Source organism: Triturus cristatus, chromosome 4_2 (assembly GCF_964204655.1).
Source record: "Triturus cristatus chromosome 4_2, aTriCri1.1, whole genome shotgun sequence".
NCBI classification, from domain to species: Eukaryota; Metazoa; Chordata; class Amphibia; order Caudata; family Salamandridae; genus Triturus; species Triturus cristatus.
Genome location: NC_140586.1, coordinates 658,847,582 through 658,872,508, shown reverse-complemented (window position 1 = coordinate 658,872,508; position 24,927 = coordinate 658,847,582). Strand labels below are relative to the sequence as shown.

Sequence of the window (24,927 nt, the reverse complement as noted above, 5' to 3'; positions counted from 1 at the left end):
TACATGATGTGACAAACAGTCTGGGTTGTTAGACAATGCATGTTTTCCACTCTAGGTTGATCGACCCACTATTTAGCCATAACACACAGGCAGCTGTGAATACCTGAAAGTTGGTGCTTTTAATATTACAGACATCATGTTTAATATTCAGACCGAAGACGAGCCTTCCTGCGAGAAGACTCCTGATGCTCCTGTGATGTGATTTCACTAAGCTGATCTTTGAGGTATGGGGTCCCCTATTCAAGCCTAAGAGACCTTCTATTAGCATAATAATAATAATATTAGCTTCTTAGTAAAGGGAAGGTGGTAGTATCCACTGTCATTATAACATGATCACCCCTTTTATATTCTATGGTATTGTAACGATGCTGATGGTTTTGATTTTAATCATTTGTCTGCTTGTATTAGCCAAAGTACTGCATCTTAGGACACGTGGTCTATAAAAATAAACTCTTTTTATTTTCACCGTGTCTCTGTTGATTCTTGTTGTGGACTGATGTGAGTTTCATATACGAACAGGTATTTCCGATTCCCACCATTCCTGAGAGTATACTGAGTCGCTTTTTCTGGGTTGTCTTTTCATTGGGATCGCCGAGCTAAATCTCGGATAACGAATGGGACACTTATGCTAGCCGGATACTGGGTTCTGGGTTCTGAGGTGAGTTTCTGGTACACCACAATTCACTGAGGTCCTGGGGTCCTACGCATAGTTCTGTATATAAGCAGAATCCCTGCAACACTGGCAGGTGTCGGAAGACCCAAAGAACGTGCCATGGCTGTACTTTTAGTAAAGAGCTCTAGGTCAGAATCAGCTTTCTTGCCAAATACGTAGGAATCATCAAAAGGCATATCCATAAGGGATGACTGCACATTTCCAGAAAAACCAGTGGATCGCATCCACACCTGACAATGTATCACCCCACTAGTGCCGACTGCTCGCCCCAAGCAACTGGTAGTATTCAGGCCAGCACGAATCACATATTTGGCTGCATCCTGACCCTTTTGAATGGTCTGAGCGAAGGAGGCCCTGAGCTTCTCTGGGAGTGTAGACAAAATCTTGCTAGCCATGTCCCAGAGGGTGTGCATATTGAGGCATAAAAGGCAGACTGAGATGACCACCTGAAGGCTAGGCTGGCCATATATAACATTTATTTCCACAAATGCCTCAATCCTTTTTTATATCGGTCTGGGAGGGTTGTGGGAAATGAATTAGGATTCGCCTTGCTGGTGGAAGCCTGGACCACCAAACTTTAAGAAGTTGAATACTGTGTAAGAAAGTTAGGGTCACCAGGTGCTGGTCTGTGATGTTTGGCTACCTGCCTGTTCACCAGAGGGCAAGTGTAACACTTTAGACCAAGTGTCCATAAGGGTGTAAGTAAGTGCTTCATCAAACGAAAGTAAGGGCTTGTGGGAAGCAGCCCCAGGATGCAAATCTTCTATAAGGATATTCACAGAAATCAGTTGTAGGAAATGGACAACCGCAGCATGTCAAATTACCACAGCAAAGGAAGTACTTTCTGCCATTGGGGGTGTAGGATGATAAATCAACTCTGTATATTGTAACCCAAGTATCAAGCCCACTGGCCACCTGTAAATCCACGAATAACCTCTCACCATTATAATGTGGAGGTAAATCATCCCACATCATCTCCACTGTCATCTTCAAGACGAGGCAAACTCTTGTCAGAATCAGAACCAAAATATGTTGGAGTCTCTCAGAACATCTCTACGGTAATGGGAGTGTGTTATCTGAACTAGACTGTATTGGAACTGGGTGAGCTGGAGTGGGAATGGAGCATGACCGTGGTCTGGATTGAGACGTATTCGGCTTGGAGTTGGACATCGAAGTCGGCACCAGATCCCACACCGGTGATGTTGAGACCAACGCCAGAAAATCCAACAGAATAAAGGTAAGGATCCATTGGTACATTAGGTCAGGGATGTTCTGCAGTGTGTTAGGGAGCTGTTAAAAAATAGAAGATCTATTGCATGCACTGGAGATGGACCTATTCAAGCATCAAATTATCTGTCAACTAGTGATACCACATCTAAACCAGATACATAAATTAGGACTTGTGTTGATCGGGACGATATGAACAGAGGTGAAACTACATCCCATTGTGCAGTTAATATTATACCTTAAAGCCAAGGAAATATAAATGGTGCTCTAATAAATAGTTAACACTATTTCATAGAAACAAGATGAAATCTCACTGCATGCAATCAAATTTTCCAAAATTGACTTGAAACATTTCACTTCACAGACACTATTGTGATGGTATTATATATCAGTAAATCAAATAAGACACAACTTACTGTGTATCCCACAGGAGTCTCTAGAGGTGTGTTCTGTTTCTGTTGGCAACTGACGTGATAGAATGTGAAAAGCAAGTGGTGATGGTCCGTTAACATGGCAGGGAGCTTAATCTTTATCTCTTCGTGGAAATCAGGAGATCTGTATAAGCAATACATTTTGGTACAAAAAAGAGCACATTTTTAATTTCCCAAACACCCATTCAACATCACAAGAGCATGCAATGAACACAAGAGCTGCAATTTCCATATCACAGTTTAAAATATTGTTAAATGACCAATTGGCCCAATATTATCAACATGACTAACAAGTGTGATTTATTTGGGGATGAGGAGGTCTCTTTTGTGCTTCAGAAGGTGAATGTTAGAGGATGACCTAATTAGAACTCATGTTCAAACACAGAATGGCCAAACTCTGACTTTGACTGCGGGAGCATTCAAGTGTGTTTTATACTTATTGTGTGCCATAAATTCCCAAAGACTGATTTCTGGGAGCTCAAGACAAACAAGTTACCAACCTTTGGTAATGCTCTTTCTGATGTATATTCTATCGAAACATAGATATCTATCTGGACAGGGTCCTTTTCTGCATCACCTTCACTTTCCTTGCTCCGGTGAATCCCACAAAGAGCTTATCATCCACACAATGGTCTTTTGTGTGGTCATTGTGGAAACTCAAAGCCTTTTTAGGATCAACCCAATAGAGTATCTCCTTCACTTCTGAAGGGTGGCACAAAAACACTGGCAGACGTGAACAGGTGTCACATGTTTGGGTAAAAAGGCTGCTGGGAACTCAACACAAATTAGTTCAGGAAGACAGAGGTGTGAAGAGGTGATGGCAATCAGGAAAACCTGCTTCGAGCATCATTAGTTACAGTGAGCAGCTGTGTACTGTTTCAAAGACATGCACATAAGAAATGTTGCCACTAAGTTCAAGCCCCACTGTGGCACGACAAACATTTTAAGTCTGACCTTTGATAAACACATTATAATCAGTGATTTAAATAAAATAGGTTGATTAGGTAAATACAAAAAGCCTGAAAGGGCAGACAGAAAACTCGCTCCCTGCAAGGTCTTGTTGGGCCAATGGAGGTGCAGGTTGCGGAGACTCAAGTACCTCACAAAATGGTAACTGGATAAGAGGCATCTGGTCATTCTCAGAAGTTTCGGTCACTAACTCTTACATGGTGTGCCTTGATATTTCTCAGAACTCAATTCAGGAGAGGTAGCAATGGGAACACATACAGAAGATCCATGCCTATACAGGCAGAATGAATCTCCCGGTGACTTTCCTGGAAAAGACGCAAATTCGCGATAGTTTTGACACTGCACATTCTCAACAGAGGTAAACAGGTCAAACCAGGACATGCCCAAATGATCAAGGATGTTTCCTGCAATTTTGGAATTGAGATGCCTCAACATCTTCCTAGCTCATCTGTTCTGACATTCAGAGATCCTACTAGATGGTTTGTTACCAGAAATATGCTGGTTCAGTCACCTCCAAAGACGTATGGCCTCCTGGCACATGATGCAAGACCCCACTCTTCCCTTCTTGTTGTGGATATGTTGTTTGTGAAGTCCTGCACCAGACTTTCCTTTATGGATAGCAGGAAGGCTTTCAGGGCTAGATGGGTAGCCAAAGGCTACCTACGAAAGATATGGAGCAGTCTTTTTGTTGAGCCCAGAGGCCTCTGATCTCCACTGCCCCCTGGTGAAACCCAAACTCAATAGCAATGTATCTGTCACAACCGTAAAGCCAGTATGGGGAAGGGAGAGTTGCCTGCCATAGTGAGATTCACAACCCTAAAATCTGAGGTTTCAGCGAAGGACCTGCATATGCTATCAGAAGTTTGGGACAAGGAGAATGCATACCGTTAGAGTCCAAGACGCCTCAGAGCTGTCCACAAGTAGACCCAGGACTCAGAATGAAACACTGCAGTCATATACTGAATATCCAGGTGGTGCTGCAACAATGGAAAGGCCTTGAACGCAACTGTGTCTAAGACAGCCCCAATGAAGGAAATCCTCTGTGTGGGGTTCATGATGAGCTTTGGCTTATTGCTGAAAAACCAAAAAGTGTCAGGAGTTCAGTCATCGTCTGGGGTGGCCAGTGACTGACTGCCACCAGCCAACCATGGGTGACCAGTCATTGAAGTATGGGAACAAATATAACTCCGACTTCTGCAGAGGAACAGCAACCACCACCATTATTTTCCCGAACACTCAAGGGGCCGAGGTAAGCCCGAAGGGGAGAGCGTAAAATTGAATATTCTCCGACCTCACTGTAAACTGCTGCTAACATCTGCAGTGGGACTACATGTTGTTTATATGAAAATATGTCTCCCGTATTAACAGCAGAATAAATCTGAGACAAGAGGAGCATACGTAACTGGTCTTTCCTCAAAAAGGCATTCTGTAGGCTGAGGTCTATTATAGCACTGAAGCTTATTGCCTTCTTCAGTACAAGTAGCAGTGCAAACAGCACCTCTCTCCCAATCCAGCACCCTATCAAAGGCACCCTTGAACAAGCAGAATGTTGACTTCTTTGAGCAAGATCATGGAATGGTCTGCTAAGCATCACTCTGATGCGAGGGTATATAGAGCAGGGAGAAATGAAAGGGGCCATTGATCCTTTGAATGATTTGCAAAAACCATCTATCCGATGTGCTGGATCTCCAGCTGGTGAGGGAATGTCACATCCTGCCTCCTACCGACGGAGTGTGGGTCTGTGAGAGAAAGTGAAAGTTACCTGGTAGCTGGTACAACAAGGGAATAAAATATGAGGAGAGCGATTCCTGCTGGTGCAAACGACCTCTGACACAGCCACGACCACTAGCATTATGTGTGAATTTACTTGTAGACACTTGTACCACCAGACTTTAAGGCATAGGATATCTTGTCAAAAGGTGTAAGATGTCTTGACAGAAAAATAGGATCACTGGTGGCCAATATAGGTCACCTGTCCGGAGGGCCTGAGCATGGCTTAAGCAATGCTTATAGAGCGAGCATTGTTTAATGGCAAAAGTGTCTCATAAGACGTAGGACTTGGCAGCAGATCTTCCCTCCCTCATCATCATTGGTCTCGGTGGAACACTTTACATACCCTGAACTGCATCAGAGTCAGATCCAAATAAAGCTTCTAGTCTCTGATAACACTGGCATCCAGGAAAAGGCGACCATTAGAGTCTGGTTGCACACTGACTGCTTGTGCTTTGGTAATAACGCAGCACAATATAGATCTGGAGTGAGCTGATAACATTGTTCAATGTGTGGAAGAGCTTTGCGATAGGCAGCTCTACCTGTAGGTCTGTTTTGGTCTGGTTTTGTGACCTAACATACTCGTCCCAATATTGGATATTTGTAGTAACAGGGTATATATACAAAATAATGGAAAATAAAATACAAACTACAATTAAAATTTGAACGTGGGTATCAATGAAACTGCTGGATGATTTATGATATCAAGTGAAAGTTATAATATAGACATTGTCTATAAAATGATTTTAAAAAAGGATACAATGAACGCTACACAAACACCTTCCACACAAAGAAAAACTGAAAATTATACATTTGTTACCTGTTATGATAAACAACGCCTGTGTATGCTTCTTTTGAAAATTCTGGACAGCTTGATTTGCCAAATATTACCTGGATGAAAATACAAAGAGAACTAAAAAAATAGACAAACCAAATTGTTTCTCACACCATAATAAAGTATATGCTTGGAGCGTAGTTAAAATTTCACTGAAAAGAGAACTTTATTCGATTTTTAGAAGCTTAGAAAAAGATAAGGCAGGGCAGTATGCACTAGGGGAGATGAGCATTCAAACATTGTGCAGTTAAACATGAGGAAGTGTGCCCTCTATTTTTCTGAAAATATTGTAATTGCGTAAATATTTCTAACCACCTACAAAGCAGTAGTTGTCCTGTGGAAACAATAAAATGGAGACTGAATAATCTAGGTAACATGTACACTTGTAATCCCACCCAAGGCCTAGACTCAAACATTGTTTCGCTCACGAATGGTAGGCTGACCCAAGGTTTTTGTGATTTCTTATTAGTCTTAAAAATTCTAGGAATTTTTGGGTCCGACAAACAAAGGCGATGCAGTGTTACTGTGCCCTAAAGCATATCCCTAATCTTTTGTGACACACAAAAAAACTTTACTGAAAATGGTTGTGATCCATTCAGGAAATTAATCACTTTTAGTACTGAGTACTCTGCCCCCCAAATATTATGGAGAGAAAGAGCTAAATGTTTTAACTCAAGTAATTATGTTTGTTCTTCTCCTCTCTTTAGAGCAATTACGATAATGTTACCGAAATCTTACTTCTACTAGTTTTCATCTCATTCCTATCTCTGCAGTATTCTCATCCGTAGCTTAAGTTGTTGAAGAGCTGAAGATTATATTGTGATTGTTTAGGTCAATACATTATTGAACTGTGTGCACCATCAACCCTACCAGATTTCTAGAGAAGATGACTGTCTATCAGTGGTAGGTCATCACTATGGAACGCAAGGCCACGACACATCCAACTACAATTAATCACATTCTAGAAAACAGCTAAACTCCATTATTAACAGCATTGCAAAACAAAAACCCAGGTACATTGATACCTCCTTGTGTTTTAATGAATCAAGAAGCCTTGTAACATCAAAGTGACTAATTACAATGTAATAGGAACGTTGCCCTAGAAATTACTCCAATGGTAATAAATACAAATTTAGATATATTTTTTCTACTGTTTATTTTTCAATTGCTTGTGACTGTTTCAAAAACTAAAAGACTTAACTGACCTCAGAACTTGCTAAACTAAACTAAACACACTAGAGCTGTCCAAATGAAAACTGCACCAGGAATTCAACATGGTCAATGTTTCCTTTTATCTTTTAAATAAACTTTTTTAATTGAAGCAAGAAGGAGGTTTTCAGCTAATGGGCAAAAATAGCTACTGCTGAACCAGAAATTAATGTTTGAATAAGGTTCTGTGTCTCCTCAGCGCAAAGGGGAAATGTTGCACTTTATAAATGTCCTCACAAACACGAGCATGGCCAATTATAAATGGGGTGTGTACATTAAACAGAGAATGATCAAGACAGGCCCACTTCACAGTACTTGTGAAATTTGCACAAAAAACCGATGTCAGACCAAACAAAAATCTGACGACCAAGAGACAAAATACCAGACATGTTTTTTAGTGGAATCTGTACTCACGGACAGCAACAAATCATTCTATAGATCCTTGGGAATTTAGAGTGGTGTTATCCTATGCTCGCAATATTTCACTTTTCCAATAACAGGTGCTAATAGCCTGCATAGCAATGATGAACCAGTTACTTACTTTTAATAAACCTCCTTCTGGTGGATAATCTATTTAACCACAGATTCCTCACCTTGTGAATTCTCCTCAGGCGTCAGACTGGATCAGGAAAACTCCCAAGCTGTGCTCTTGAGTGCTGGTATGTGTTGCAGTGCTACTACATATCAACGTTATTCCACTCTGGAACTGATGAACGGAGCAGCATATAAGCACCACACATGTGTGCAGATGTCAACTTCTTTTATGAACTCTTTGGCGCCCTCAAACTCAGAGCCCATCAGCTGATTCAATAAAACAGTATGCACATCGCTAGATTTAGATCATTTTAGACAGAAGAGCCCATATCACAAAACAGGGGAGGTGGGAGGGTGGCAAGAAATTTGAGATTACAGTATCCATCGGATAAAGCAATTCACGAAGGATGGTAAATTCTAATTACAGATTCTTCAACTTGTGAATAGATACCAAAGTAGTACGTACCAAGGTGATGGGTCTGTGGAATGGCTCAAATAATAAAGTCCTACAGGACCGAGCGGGCAAATCGGCCATCTTGACAGACCTGAATGTTGAGGCAGTAGTGCCTCGTGAAATGTGCATGGATGCCCACGTAGCTAGCTGCCTGGCAAATATCTAGCAACTCCATGCGATTGCCAGTGGCTGAGATTAATTCAAGCATTCCATCCATCACCTTGTTGTTTTTGCATTTTACCAATAGCTAGTATAGGCAATCCATGTCAAAGCAGCGGTGGTAGCCTTGGCCCTGGTTGAGTGGACCCTTGGGCCTTCTGGAGGCTGCCTGTTGGCTAATGCATAGGAGATCTTAATGCAGAGGACACACATTGAGAGATGGTCCACTTCTGAACTGCCTTTCCCTTCTTCGCCTTAAGGAACCCCACAAAAGAACTGATTGTCCACCTGATATTCTTTTTTTTTACTTTTATTTTTCATTTCTGAACAGTACCGTAAATACAAAGCAGTCTACAATTACATGATGAATAATGCATTTCAGCAGGAACAATATTACATACATAATACAGAAAAATTATCTCGACAGGGGGAGTGCAGGAATGTGCCCGAGGCTGAATTGTGACATTTAGAATCCCTCCATGAACATAATACGGGTACCAGCAATAGAGGTGGCTACAGGGGTTGTGTGTTGGCAGTGGTTTTCGAGTGTAAATAAGTCCGCAGTGATTGCCATATGTCACGGTGCCTAGAGGTGGGTGGCTGCAGAGTGGCATAGAGCTTGCTATTCGTTTGCAATGTAGTAGGCTGTTAAGCCACGTGCTTCTAGCGGGTGATTGCTTGTTGCCTCACTGTATAGCAATTTCTCTTGTGGCAAGTAGTAAGGCAATGGCAGTAAAACGGAGCGATGTAGTAGGGATGTCATGGACGTATCCCAAGAGTGCCAAAAGTGAGGAGGGTTCAATGGTGAGTTGAGTCATAAGTGTAAACTTGAAAAAAATATCTTGCCAGTATGATGCTATCTTACTACATGTCAACGTCGTATGTGCAAACTCAGCAAAAGGGGAGTAACATTTGGGACAAGCGGACAATGTAGTTTAGCTGGCGTGATATGCCCGCCAAAGAAATTTGAAGTGTAATAGATTATCGCGATGATTAAGGGATACTAATTGTGTTTGTGCACAGCATTTATACCATTGCGAGTCAGTTAAGGGGTGTTCTGGATGCTGTTCCCATACACCACACAGCTTGGCATCCTGGGTAGGGAGAAAGGCCAGGATCGCGTGATAAAGTTTAGAGATTAAATGATCCCCACCAGCATCTTTTATAATCAATTTCAGGGGTGGGTGTCATCTGGTTCTAAGAGGTAGCTGTGAATCTGGTCTCTAAGTGCCCCCTGCAGTTGCTTCAATACAAAATGGTCCATCAGGGGAGCATCCTGTATCTCCTGTTCGGGAGAACACATGTCCATTGGGAAAGAGGTCCCCAATTGTACTCAAGAAGTGTCTAGCAAGGGTGAGCTGGGGGATAACGAAAAAAAGCCACCCGTCATACTTATAAGCCGCTTCCAGGCCCAACTATTTGTGGATACCATTTGGATATCCTGTAGGTTGCGCGGCAAGCCAGCCGGCAGTATTGCTGCCAACTTAGTCGGGGAGGACAGATCAATCTCAGGCTTGGTGTAAGGTATCCGGGTATCCTGATGGCACCAGTGCAGAGCAAAACTACATTGTGCTACTAGATAATAAAGGTGAAAGTTGGTAACTCCAAAGCCACCGCGCTCGTACGAGAGGACGATTGTGTCCAAGCTGAATCTCTGTTGAGTGAGAAGTGAGAGGGTGGTGCGAAGTATCGCAAAGAATACGTTGGTTAGTGGAATAGCGATATTTTGAAAGAGATACGAAAAGTGAGGCAAGACTACCATTTTGATGATGGCTATACGGCCCGCCTTTGAAAGAGGAAGGTGTAACCAGCACACTTCTCTAGCGGACAGTTTTTCCACAGCTGGGCCGTAATTAAGGCATATCACTTGTTCTTTGTGCCTGTGGATATGTAGTCCCAGATATTTGGTAGAGGCGTTGCACCACAGCAAAGGGAATTCACTATCAGTCCTACTGGTTACTGTCATCAGGGGGAACAATTCAGACTTTAGGACTCCATACCAGATTACTTCGGGTGCCGGACATAGAGGATGATATCATCAGCGTAAAGTGTAATTAGAAGTGGACCAGGTTTAAACTGCAGACTCCTGTGGAGGTGGTTTGCCTGTAAGTGACGTATCAGGGGGTCTATGGCTATGATGAATAATTGGGGTGACAGACAGAGTGCAACCCTGTCTAGTTCATCGTGATCGTGGGAAAGGAGCAGTTAGTGTCCAATTTCGGCGAATGCGTACCATGGACTGCATATACAGTAATGTAATAAGGGCTGCAAAACCCAGGGGGAAACCCATTTTGCACAATATGTCATGCAAGAATTGCCATCCTATTGAGTTGAAAGCCTTTTCAGCGTCTAATAGCACCGCCACAGCTGGCACGGGGGGGATATTCTGTGCAGCACAGCGATAAGAGTGCATAAATTCAGGGCTGTAGATTTGTGCGGGGAAAATCCTGACAGGACCTGGAGATATTATTTGGTCCGTTAGAAGGGAGAGTCGGGTCGCAATCATTTTTACTAAGATTTTGTTATACAAATTCCGCAACGAAAGCGGCCAATAAGAACCACATTGGTGTGGGGCCTTCCCATGTTTGGGGAGTAATATGATCACCACTTCTCGAAGAGTGGACGGGAGCATGCTGTTTTACAGCGCTTCCCTGTAGAGTTCTAAAAGATGAGGGGCTAATAGTTGTTTGTACGTTTTATAGAAAATCCTTGAGAAGCCATTGAGGCCTGGCGTCTGCGAGCCATCCATAGATTCTATTACTTAGGTTATTTCTTCTAACATGAATGGCTCCCCAAGAAATTGCTGGTGAGCTGTACTAAGTCACACCATGGCTATTTCTTCCAGATATCTAGTCCTGTCAGTGGCATCCTTGGCCATACGAGAAGTATACAGATCGGTGTAGTATGTAAGTATTTCACCCTTAAATACCCAGTGCATCTGTGACATATGTGCCATCCGATCGTCGGAGGGCGGTTATGTAAGATTAGCCCCTGGGGGGTTGTAGCATCCTAGCCAGTGTGCGACCTAGCCTATCTCCCTCTCCATATCTCCTGGCCATTGCATACTTTCCCAGGTAATGAGCTTCTTCTCTCTCAGCCAACTCACAAAATTCGGCCAACAATGAGGCTCGGCAGTGTAAGTTTTTCGGTGACCACTGTGATGTCTGGGACTGGCCAATCTCAGCCAGCTTCTTCTCAATTTGAAACAGGGTTTTATGCAAGTCTCTCAGAATCCCTGCATGTTTGGATCTACAAAACCCTCTCATATATGCCTTGAAGGCCTCCCACAGGGTGGCCCAGGAGTAAACCGTTCCTTTGCTCATTTCAAAATATTCAACTACAGCAGAGCGGAGTTCTGTCCGAAATAATTAATTTTGGAGCGCCATCCCGGGGAATCTCCCCTGTATTTCAACCCCACCCACTCTAGGTATATGTAGCTTCAGGACTACTGCGGGAGTGGTCCAACAGAGTGCGGGGAAGATGTGATATGGAATTGATCCAGGGAGTAAAGGTAGGCGCAAGGAGCCAGTAGTCAAGGTGGGTCCAGGTGTTATGTTGTGCAGAGTAAAATGTGTATGCGGGTTGGAGAGGGTTTTGCTGTCGCCAGACATCGACTATGGCATGCGTGTTGCAGAGTTCCAGTAAAGCGCCCCGAACGTGAGGTTTGGTGCTCGGTGTATGAGGTGCTGTCCAGTCCGGGGTTAAACTATATGTTAAAACCCCCTTCCATAGAAATATGCTCCGCATCCACCAGGTCAATCTGTGTTTGTAGGTGTGGATAAAATTCTGGGCTGTCGGTGTTCGGCACATACCTGTTAATTAACAGGATACTATATCCTAATTATTGGTCCACTACTAATAGAAATCGTCTCTATGTATCAGCGCGGGCCGCCGATAATTGGAATGGAACTCGCTTATTTATAAGTATGGAGACACCTCTTGCATATGTGCTATAGTCGGAGAAAAAACGGTGTGACCCCCATGTGGATGTGAAGGCTAGAGGAGGAGCATATTCTTTGGTGCGAACAATATGAAAACTGTGTGCTCTCCCGCTGTTTCGAGGAGTTAAGGTGGAGCAAACGTTGAAAGGGTGATGGCTTGTCCACCATCGAAAGACAATACCACCTTCAGTAGGAAAACTGATATTCTCCTTTGCTCAATTGAATTTGGGCAAGAGTGTTATCAAAGAAAAAATGTGTTATAGGGATGGTGGACCAAAAGGGCCAGCAGTTCATTCACCCGCTCTGCAGAAGTTATTGCAACCAGGAAGACTGTTTTAAGGGTGAGTAGGCACAATGAACAAATGGGCATTGGTTCAAAAGGGGTACACATTAGAAACAAGAGAACCAAATGTAAGTTGCATTGTGGCATCATGAAAGGCTTAGGTGGAAACATGTTTTAAAACTTTTAGAAAACATATCATAAATGGGGATTTTACTAAGAGTGATTGGTCCGACAAACGTAAAATGGCAGGCCGATAACCTTTAATTGCACCCAGAGTAAGTTTTTGCCCAGTGGCATAACCAGTGTGTGATGGGCCTAGTGCAAGGAAGCACATGGGCCCACTGTCGTCTGTTTGAATTGTAAAATACAGCAATAATCAAGAAATATTGGGACCCTCAACCCTCTGGGCCCTGGTGCCACTGCACATGCTGCACCAATGAAAGTTACATCCCTGCCAGCTAAAAACAAAGCAAACACTAACACAGCCAACAGTTTTGCCTCAAACAGATCCAACTGATGGGCAATGCATCAAGCCACAAACTTGTAACAGCATACAGGATACACAAATTTCCTTAAAGGACACCTGGCTGCCAAGATGATATTGATTACCTCAGAAAGAAGGCCAAACAGGATCAACTGCTGTCGTTCATTCTCGCACATGGAGGAACAGGTTGTGCAGGTTCAGGTGGCAGCCTGATCAAAGGATGGATGCTCATGCCCAGAAGGTCCGGGTACCACACCCTCCTGGTCCAGTCCGGACCCACTATAATGACTTTTGCCAGGTCGTTTCTGATCTTCTTAGGAAATGGGGGTAGGAGAGGTAGGGGCAGAAAGGCATACAGGAGTTGTGTGCTCCACTGCATGAGAAATGCTTCTCCAAGAAAGAGTGTTCTAGGGAGCTCCAGCATGCAGTGTCGACAGTGCATGTTCTAAACCGTGGCGAAAAGATAGGGCCAGGGTTCTTCCCATAGCTGGATGATACATTGAGCCATCTCTGGGTTTAACTGCCATTCGTGGCTGAGTTTGTCTGCACTTGCATTTAAAGATCACACTAGGTGATTTACCAACATAGAGATTCCCTGATGATTCAGCCAGTTGCAGAGTCGGAAAGCCTCTTGGCACAGGACCCCACCCCGCCCTGCCTGCTGCAGTACCACATGGTAATGGTGTTGTCTGTGAGAAACTACACCACCCGCACTTGATAGAGGGTTTCACGACCAGAAAATCACCTGCAACTGCAATAAATTGATGTGAAGCCAGGTCTCCACCAGAGACCAGAGTTCTCTTTCATCCACTTCTCCAGGATGGCCTTCCCAACCCAGTAGAGCCACACCTGTTACCACAGTGAACTCTTGGTGGGGCAGGGAAAGGTTGCTGACGCAGGTCGAGCTGAGGTCAGGAAGGCACCACAGAATGTCTTTTGCTGTGTCCTCCGAAACCGGGATGGAATCTGACTGGTTCCTCAAGTGCTGGGCCTCTGAGGCTTCAGGTCCTAAGGCAAAGCTTGCACGTGCCACTTGTCATGGTTGGCTATGCATGAGGATTCAAGAGGCAGCAGGCTCAAAAGCCTCAGAGTTATCCTCAATGAAACATAGGCATTATAGCCCATATGTCCTGGACTCACTGGTCTGAAGTAGACTCAAGACTGCACCAAATCCAGAATGGATCTGATGAAGTGGAGTCTCTGCCAAGGAGTCAGGTATTAATTCGGCAGGATACGGAGAACCCAAAAGATATAAGGAGTTTGCCATCATCTGGAGGTGACAAGCCCACCCACAACAGCTAGTCATCAAAGTAGGGAAGACTGGTATCCTCTGATCTCCAAAGATGAGGAGTGACCATCGCCATCACCTTAGTGAACACCTACAGAGGCCTCCATCCTTCTGCAGAACAAGGAAGTAGCAAGAATAACACCCAGTTCCTACTTCTGAAGTACTCTCTATGGCTCCTTTGACCAAAAGACCATGCACTTCCAGGCATAAAACAAACATGTGGTCCCCTGAAAAGTGGGCTGAACTAGATGGCAGAAGCAATGGATCAAAAAGGAATGGCAGGGCGTAGACCCGTTGGACAATGTACACGACCCCTTTTGCTGGATATGATTTGTTGCCAGCCCTACAGAAAGTCACTGATCCTGGTTTTACTGGGTAGCTGTTAGCTGGTAAGGTGCATAAAGGGCCTTGGAGTTGTGGCCAGAGGCGTGGAAGATTACGGTGTAAGCTGCTGCTGGGGGCCAGGTTGCTGTTTGTTGGTCCCACAGCTTGACCATGAAAGGTTGGGAGGCCTATTGCGTGGGAGGAGGAGCAAGCATTGGTTGATACACCAAACCCCTCGCATATCCCGAAGAGGCCAATATTACTGGGGGAGTCACCTGACAACAGCTGAAAGGCTCAAGGAGCGTGCCTTGGCCCGACTCTCCTTAAAGTGCTCTATGGCAGAATACTGTGGCACATCAAGATCTGAACGTGGCCACGGTCAAGGTTGTGATGACACTGGTTCAGAGTTGGACACCACAATAAGTTGCGGGTCTTCCTCTAGTGCCAGTGTCATCAGTGCCAGTTGTTCAAGACCTTGGAGTCATGTGAAGAACCTAAACTCCAGTAGCACACCTCATGGGGATCAGTCCCAGACATCTGTTTGCAACAGTTCTTACAAGAGTAAATCCTACCATCTTAGGTTGCGACATTCCTTACAGACTAGAATTGTTTTTAACAGAAATCTCTTCAGAAATAGGTTATACATGTCTTGACATCTGAGAAACCTAAATTCTATTGAAATACACTCCCAATGGGATACCAGGTTTGAACCTGTAAAAATCATAACACGTTTGAGTTGACACAGATAACTGGATTCAGGAAGGCACTTGGCTTGGCAGAATTTATATACATATATAACTGCAGACAAACAGCACCCTGCCCTTTCTTGCCGATGTCCTTCCAGCTCACCCCGATCTGTATGATCCAGCCCAAAAAGGTTTCTTAACCTTAAATGACGGCATTCCACACAGTGTGGAGGGCTCTCCGTTAAAGTTCAGAAACCTTTTCTGAGTGGATCTTATTTTTATATATTATTATCTATTACAGAGTCAGCAATAGCAACTCATTAGTTCTGGTTAAGTCAAAGTTTCCACTGAGAAGCTGTTTTTTGTTGGGTTAATATTGTGGTAATAATGGCGCAGTTCAATGAAAGTGTAGGAAATTTTCCACAAATTAATGTGTTTTCGATTTAGGTTTAGCATGCTAATTTTCAAGCAGAGTTGTCCAGGAGGGTGGGAATACATGAGTTTTTAAAAAAAGCTGAGAATCTTATTTTTCCAGAAATCTTTGCTTTCCACTGCGGAAAAACCCCAAATAAAACGCCCAACGAAATAACATCAAATCTTGGCGTGAAGCCAGTGCTTAGTTTGGTGTACATCTGTTCAATAGTTTTCAAACATTACAAAAATGTGTTGAGTCACCATGAAAAGGTTAAAAATTAGAGATATCTAAACCAGAGTTCGTAGACTTTTCGGGTGTCCAAATTTAAAAGAAATTAGCCAATTTGACAAGGGAGCTTTTTGTTCAAATCACCCATTTTGGGTCTGCGGACACTAGAATGGGTCCTTGAACACTAAGACTCTTATAGGCTGGCCACAACAGAAAACCATAAATGAGAGAAATTCATAAAATATGATGGTCTTTATTGAAATAAGGGCATTTTACTCTTTTAACTGGTTTGCACTGAGCGTCCTGGTGAGACAAGCAATCTCGTGCAGTTGACAGCAACCTTAACTAACAACTGAGAGTCCATGGAAGGCCTTTGCAGAATCATAGTGCACAAGTGACAACCAGTTATTATACAGATTGGGGCTTACTTTTCTAATCTAATTGTGCAGAGAATCAACAGTCTGGTAATGATTCTGATTCTGAAAATAATACTGTGGTGTGGTATTTTTTTTTTAGAAGATGTACAAAAATGGCATGGGGATAGGTGATAACACAATAAGGAATGTAAGGAGTTGGTCTTAAGAATGAAGAGGTGTATGCCCCTGGTCTGGTCAAGATACCAATATTTTTTAATCTAATGTGATACCCTAATATGGATGCCTTTACTAATCTATTTCTTTAATTGCATATTCACTGTGGCTGAAGTAATGCAGCTGTAAACAACATTCATATGGGTGATAGTTATAATCCACCCAATTATAGCCACATACCCCAACTGATTTAAAACACATTAAAGAACTTTAAGTAGAACAAAAATATAATTTGATATTTACAGGCCAAGTACTGGGATAGAATGTGATGTCATTTATGTAATCTGTGAAATCCTGTGAATGGTCATGAACACTGCAAGGGGGAAAGTTATGGTTGTGTTCAATTTCAGTGTTATTTTAGGTTTTGGATCATAACCATACTATTTTTTTATCCGAGGTTTTCTGGTAATTTACATTATTTTCAAATACGGGTACAGAACCATACCCTTTTGAACAAGCTTTATCTAGAGTAAAATATATGAAAACAGAATGATTGCCTGCCGTATGTACACACTTATAATATATCCTACTTTTTATTGTAGTACACCCATGGGTGAATTTTGGTTCAGGTGGTGCCAATAATCATAACCTGGCTAATTTCAGTGGTTTATTATTTTTATATATTAACCATAATTTTCATTCATATTAGTTATTTCTGCAGAAGTTTGAAATTGGTAGCTTTATGTAGTTAATTTCATAAAGATCACGAGCGGGGTGTAGAGTTTCATGAACCTTAGTGCAGGCTCTTGTTCTGAGTCGGCTCGACTACTGTAATGGCCTGCTCCTCTCAGCCAATGAGGGAGTGTTGGCCAAATTACAGGTTATTCAAAATACAGCGGCTCGACTGGTCCTTAATGCCCCGCCAAGAACAGCATCAAAGCCACTTCTAGAAAAATTGCATTGGCTGTCAATCCGTCAACGGACAAAGTTTAAAACATGCTGTTTGATTCACAAAAGCATAAATGGGCAAGGCCCCCTCTATCTGGAAATGAAATTCATTCCTTACACCCCTACTAGGACCCTTAGATCTAGCAATGGTTATCTGTTGGCAGTGCCTCGTGCCAAGAAGGCCAGACATGGTGGTAAAGCCTTATCAGTGGTGGGACCAACATTGTGGAACAGTCTCCCGCTAACTTTACGACTATGTCCCGAACATTTGAAATTTAGGAAACAACTGAAAACTTTGTTGTTCAAAAATGAGATCTAGTTCAGCCCTCCCTTGCTCTGTAATGAACAGTCGAATAACCTAGCCCAAAGCGCAGAGATACTCCATTAGGAGTCGATTCTAGCGCTATACAAACCCACAAATAAATAAATAAATAAATAGCAACTCATCAAATCAATAAGGCTTTTAGTGCCAGAAGCGGATTTTCTGACTCACAAACCACCATCAGTTGCAATCACTGTTCACTGTAATTAGGGAAGTGAGAGTGAACCGGTTGCAAATGCACTCAGCATTTGGCACATGATCAGTTGACTTCAAGTTTGTAAAGCATGTGTTAGTAGTCTGTGAGGAAAACCCAGGGAGAGACCACATTGTCACCGATAACCCCACAGCAGAGCCCACGTGGGTGTCTTACCGTGTTAGAGAAGAAGATGACGATACCGCAAGTACGAACAGCATACCAGTGGTAATTCCAGACCTTTTCCCCGCCCCACAGAAAACAGAGACCGACCCGGAAACAGTTCTCCCGGGAAGAGGCGGAATCTGACAAGTCGACCAATCAGAGACATCCAGAGGAGGTCACAAGCGGCAGAAAAAGCCGGAACCCGAGTCAATCGGGACATCAGCTGTAAGGAAGCCACAGAAGTCAGGATCCGAAGCAGATGCCGGAGGAAGCACAAAGACCCCAGAGAAAGTTGATGGTCGTGGAGTCGTTGAGGAGAGGAACACTGAGGAAGACCCAGAAGCTCCTGATACTTGGTTCGAAGACTGGTGGACCCCGGAGGACACGCACGAGCCTCCACAACTCAGGAGAGATGTGGCAGACAGCGGTACGTGACGGGAGTAGGGGGGGAGAAACAGGGAGAGGGGAAGGAGCGTGTTTGGTCTATGGGGAGGGGGGGGAGGTATTAAAACACCCTCGTCTCACCGTAGCCTCTTAACTCTTTCTGTACCAGGCCCTCTTCAACTTCTACCCCTTTGGCAGGATATTATAGTACAATCGTTAACGGCAATCCCACTAAGGACCGATAAACGACTGATCCGCCTTATCTTTTTTTATCTTTCAATAAGCTTTGCCCTTCATCTTATGTTCGCTCTTATTTTCAGGCACTATATTCAGGCACTAATACGTGGTGCGGTGACAGGTTAGAAAAGACACATAGGACGTGTGCAGTGACTGTTGTTTTCTCCTTTGTATTTGAGCGAGTGCCAGTACTCTGAGGAACAGCCAGGCCACTAGAGAAGCACCAGGAGGAGCTACGACGCCCGGGAACCTCAAGGAAGAAGGAAACCTTGGAGGACAACCTAGACCCCTGTGCTGAAACAACAGGAATACCCTGTACATTCTTCTCCATCCTGACATTTCAGAACTGTCATCCTGATCTTTACTGTGCTGTGTTGTATTCCACCAATAAACACTACAGCATTGATCCTATTCGGCCTCCTCGCTTCTGTTTCCGATCGTTCCTCCGACATAGTCTCAGCTCGCAATTAAAGGCTATTTGAACCACAAAACTCTGGAAGGGGTGCCATATATACAAAGAAAGCAAGAACAATTCTTCAACATTCATTGACGGGGATGCAAAGTAGTTAACATAAGTAAAATGAAATGCTCATACAAACAAGAATTCTGGGCAACGAAGTGTCTGCATCTGGCAATCAGAAATGGAAACATCCTCAAAATAATGTTTGTCTTCCTGCTATGTTAAATTCAGGAGGGTGAGCGTGCTCCCACGCAACCACTCCATAGCCACGGTTTTATCCACTGCACTGTCTTCTTGGTACAAATCCTGAAAAGAATTAGAAAAAAGCACCCCTATCTCTTCGTCTGTGGACAAAAGCAGTAACCTAATCGTGTTGTCAATTTGTTTGATCAGGATACGCATCCTGTCAGACTTAGCCTTCCACGCCAGAAGCTTGCCTGCGCCTTCTCCGTACTCAAAATGGGCAAGCTTACTTGCCTCCTATCTGCTTGTAACCCTAATCCAAAGGATGGTATCTAGCTGATTTTTTAGTTTACTTAATTTGGCCAAATTTTCCTGCTGTTTCTCAGAGTCAACCCCTCTGTTCAGGCCCAAATCTACTGCCTTCATCTCTGCCTCCTTGTGTGCCACCTCTTATCTATATTGTCTGTTCCTAAAACACACCCTACTCGTAATCATGCCCCTTAAAAAGGCCTTTAAGGAGTCCTAAACTACCGAGGTCACAGCCGAGCCTAAATTAACATCCAAAAAGCGCTCAGTCTCCAGATTCTCTGGGGGCGTACAGCACCGCAAAATAAGTAGAGAAGCTTTCAGCAATGTCAGAGGAGTCCGTCAGCAGGCACCCTCTCCGTCGGGGAGGATCCAACCGAAAAGCCAGCTCCTCCGATCACAACAACAATGTCAAAGACATACAGGACCGTGGTCACCCCTTTCAATCATGAGGCCAATGTAGTCTGCCGGGAGGCCGATCCGGCCCGGGAGGATGCACTGCAGGATTGAGATCGACGTCTGGATCTGGAGCGTCTGTGACCCTTAAACTTCGATTGAGGCTGCTTACGAGCTGCCTCGCTGGACGAAGAGTCTGATTCCCGCCTGGGCAGTGTGTGGGGATGCAACCTCACCGTCTCATCTGTCCACTGAAAGACTTCTTCCGGCGAATCAAAAAAGTGGGTGCAGAATCGGTACACCACCCGCAACCAGGCCGGATACAGCAGAGCATATGGGACTTTAAGATCACGAAGACGAGCCTTGGCCGTCAAAAATGAATGTCTCCGTTGCTGGACCAGCTTTGTGTAGTCAGGAAAGATCAGTATGCGCGCATTGTCAACAAGCATTGGCATAGCCAATAGGTCTCGCCTTTGGGACCTTATAAGTGTTTAGCCATGCAGCAGTTGATGTTGTTGCACCAAGGATATTGTGCTAACTAAACACTTATAAGGTCCCAAAGGCGAGACCTATTGGCTATGCCAAGCTTTTGTCGCCCTCGCCAAAGTTACAGCTCAGAAAGCAGCAATAGAATAGGTTGAATGGGGCCAAACCAGCAGCATATGCTTCCCCTCATAAAAAATGTACAAAATGCCATCAATAATGCAACTCCTCTCTTTGCAGTACAGATTCACAGGTGTCATAGGGTGGAGAAGTGAAGGAGAGAGTGAAGGATAACTAACCATTCACCCTAGAGGACTAATGCTGGAACAGAAGTATCGGAGGCTTCAGAGCCGCGGCAATGCAGGTACATTTGACTGCAACATGCAATAGCTTCTCTCTGACTCCCAAATTAACAACTACTGTCATTAGTCACACTGTGCAGGACTGAGCGAGGAACATCCTGCTGGCCTGCTCATGACTTGCCACCTCAGGCTGCTTGAGGCAACCTTGTCCACTTCAAGGTAGGGCAGAGATGGGCCGGCAGGAAGTGGCTAGGTGGCGGAACAGAGGTGATACACCAGCGGCACGACGCAGCAGGCAAGGGGTTTTCTGAGGCATGAATCAGCTACTTCATGTTGAGGGGTCCTTCTCCTTTCTGTGACTCTTGCACACCCCTCCTGATGAAACATTGTTGCAAACATAGCGCCCTTTGTGGTGTTGAAGCCACAGTACGTATGCTTTCAGCAAAGTGCAGAGAGGGATTTGAGGTTAGCTGGACACTGAATTTCTCCAAAAATCACAGCATGCTTTTTTCTGTGTCCTCTGAAGATAATCATTCATGTGCTGCACTTCTTTTGCCCAATTAAAAAAAAACATTTGTGGTGTTATCTGAACTGACAAAGCAAAAAAGACAAAAAAAAGAGAAAGATACAGTAAAAGACTGTTTTTTTATTTTATAGGATAAGCAATGGAGAAAGATCCTGCATATATGGTTAAGTCCCACTTTGCATAGGAAATGACCTTTCTATAACGTAGGGATGGTTTAGCAAGACTTGCGCCTGGTGCATTCAGCGCCGGGACTTCATTTTCGGTTCTTGCAGCAGGCTCAAGGAGGAGTGGCGCTATTGGTGTGGGTCCAAAATTATCACTTCCAAATGTAAGTTTCATCCAAATGTTTGCTCTTTGCTACTCGTTCAAGCATCTGCTTAATGGGACAAGTTCATGACTTTGTTCTCTGTGACGTCAAGGAGACATCATCAGGACGAACACTGGCTACTTGTGAGAGCGAGAACTTACCCCTTTGTGCGGCTTAAACTTAATGAAAGGATCAGACCATCTATGCATTGGCCTAAGCATGCGTGTGAAGCTCGAGGGCGGGCAGGACATGAGGAGAGGACTGACAGTACCCGGTGGGTCCATTGGTCAAATAATGTGCCCCTCCTGGCCTTCAGTGTACTGCAGCGTCAGGGGATGCAGCATTTCAAGACGGTGGTGGATGATGGTTCACTTATCACAGGCACTTGAAAGGCTGTAGTCCAGTGACAGCCAATAGATGACCTCACACCTCACATGAAAACATAAGGCTACCGTACCGCTGATGAGCACTAAAGGGCCTTCAATAAATAACAAGTGGTCTGCACTTTTCAAGCACTCCTGCTTTTGGCGGCATCCACCTTGCGGGAGCGAGCAGCAGGGTGTGCCGCTGCTTGCTCCCGCAAGGTGGATGCTGCCACAAGCACGAGTGCGAGAAAAGTGAAGTGAATGACCCAGGAAATTATCAAGGGGTCGTCGTCGTTGTGTAGAGTCCGCTTTAGTTTCAGGAGTTAGAGCGTTAGCATCAATGAGTTAGTCTCAGATGTTAGAGCCTTTGCATCAAAGACAGACTGTGTGACATTGGATTATACTTCTTTATGAAAGAGTGTGCTGCATGTCTCTGGACTATCTAATGAGCTGGAGTAGCAATGGTGCTTCCAGAATTTGTAAAGGTAGCAAAGTTCGGCACATTTCGTTTTCTGTGCAGTGCCAGTTGTTATTGAATCAGGACAGATTGGTCACCACAGGGAATGTAGTGGTGCCCTGGTACGAGGTCAGGATTAGTGGAGCATCCGGGGAGGCTATTGGTATGGCTGATGCAGTGATCAGCCACGGTCCGTGCAGGTAACAGCAGTGGGGCCGGGTGGGGGTATTTTGACGGACGATGAGGCGAGAGAAAATTAATAATTTAATTTTCCCTCTGCATTGTCCCTTCGAAATCCCCCCCACCCGGCCCCACCGATGCACGGACCTCGGCTGGCAGTGATTCTTACAAGTGCTACAAAATTGCAGGAATCGCTTGGGCGACATAGGTTAGGGGCACCCGATGATGCTGGTAGGAGAGTCAGCCCACTAGGACAGCATTAGGTTTGCATATTGTAATAACTAGTGTTTGCCATGATATGGCATTTGGCTGGTTATAGTTGTAACGATATATCATTTAAAAAAATACATATTTTACACTCGCCCCTCTTAACCAATTGAGTGGTGCTCTCTTTATGGACCCTGGGAAGATAAAAGCGGACGATGCCTTTTTAGTATTCAAACTTGACTTTCAGATCATAACTTAAGGCGGTTTAATTCCCAGATTCCCCCATTTTATCAGTAAATATAGCGGTAAGCGAGAATTATAAATACTGTGGTAGTATTTCCTGATTATTTTGGCGAGTTTTGAATCTTTATGGCCCTTCTCAGGCAAGTCCACAAACTACATGAGAAGGAGACACTGCCTAAAGGCGAGAGCCGCCGACTCGAACTGAGGAACGAGGTTCACATTCCGGTGTCTGCTCAAAATCCTATGATTCTGGGTAAATCACTCAATCTCACTGTGCCTCCAAAAAAAAAAAAAAAATTCTCGTTTAATATAATCTGGCACTCACGTTAAAGCACTGGCATGCCGTGTTCGTGCCTATAACCCTAAAAAAATACATGCGCATTTCGTGGCAAGTAACATCAACGATTTTCGTTGGTGCAAAATTAAGCTGACACCCGCATGATCTATGTTATCCAGAGGAAATTATTCGCAATCCAATGCATGCCCTACATACTGGGGAATTGTAACAGCGACATATTATAGGCTTTGCCAATGCTTGTTTACTTATGTGCTTCTACCACCACCCTTCATGTTGCCTGAGCTACGGCCTCTGTGTTGCTCTGGCCCCCACTGCCCTCTGTGGTGCTTTCCCTCTGTTCTCTGTAAAAAAAAAAAATGAAGTATGCTCCTTTCCACCACAGAATTAATTTTCTTTAGCCGTGTTGTACAAGAAAGAAAGAATAACAAAATCTGTGCTGTTGTACAACATGCCTAAAACACATTGACAAAGCCAATAGATCAAGAGAGCGCTGCCGGGCTGGCGAAGAGAGCGCTGCCGGGCTGGCGAAGAGAGCGCTGCCGGTCTGGCGAAGAGAGCGCTGCCGGTCTGGCGAAGAGAGCGCTGCCGGTCTGGCGAAGAGAGCGCTGCCGGGCTGGCGAAGAGAGCGCTGCCGGGCTGGCGAAGAGAGTGCTGCCGGGCTGGCGAAGAGAGCGCTGCCAGGTTGGGGAAGAGAGTGCTGCCGGGCTGTTGAAGAGAGCGCTGCCGGGCTGTTGAAGAGAGCGCTGCCGGGCTGTTGAAGAGAGCGCTGCCGGGATGGGGATGAGAGTGCTGCCGGGATGGGGATGAGAGTGCTGCCGGGATGGGGAAGAGAGCGCTGCCGGGATGCGGAAGAGAGTGCTGCCGGGCTGGGGAAGAGAGTGTTGCTGATTCTGGGAATGAGAGCGCTACTGGGCTAGGAAAGAGAGCAGAGTTGGGCAGGGATCGAGACCACAGCTGGGCTGGGAACGAGAGCCCAGAGAGCCCAGTTGGGCTGGGAATGAGAGCAGAGCTGAGCTGAGCTGGGAATTAGAGCCCAGAGAACGCTGATGGGCTGGGAACAAGAGTGCGGCTAGGATGGGAATGAGAGCACAGCTCGGATGGGAACGAGAGCACAGCTGGGATGGGAATGAGAGCACAGCTGGGATGGGAACGAGAGCACAGCTGAGATGGGAACGAGAGCACAGCTGAGATGGGAACGAGAGCCCAGAGAGCACAGCTGGGCTGGGAATGAGAGCAGAGCTGAGCTGAGCTGAGCTGAGCTGAGCTGGGAATGAGAGCCCAGAGAACGCTGATGGGCTGGGAACGACAGTACGGCTGGGCTGGGAACAAGAGAGCAGCTGGGCTGGGGAAGAGAGCGATGCTGAGTATGAGGATGACAGCGCTAGTGGGCTGGGGAAGAGAGTTACTTCTCTAGTACCGCTAATGGCCACTAGAGGGCCTTCAATAAATAACAAGCGGTCTGCACTTTTCAAGCACTCGTGCTTGTGGCGCCATCCACCTTGCGGGAGCGAGCAGCGGGGCGCAC

The 24,927-nt window shown here is 44.8% G+C and overlaps 1 protein-coding gene across 13 annotated transcripts in view; it reads right to left on the bottom strand.

The window, feature by feature from the left end:
* Positions 1-24,927, bottom strand: part of DOCK7 (dedicator of cytokinesis 7) — an 888,535-nt gene that overhangs the window by 468,062 nt on the left and 395,546 nt on the right. For all 13 annotated transcript variants that reach the window (XM_085602421.1, XM_085602422.1, XM_085602423.1 and 10 more), the window contains 2 exons: positions 5,891-5,961; positions 2,317-2,455 (listed from right to left, as the gene is read on the bottom strand). In XM_085602421.1, coding sequence (XP_085458547.1) covers positions 2,317-2,455; positions 5,891-5,961 — 210 coding nt within the window. The remainder of the gene's footprint in view (positions 1-2,316; positions 2,456-5,890; positions 5,962-24,927) is intronic.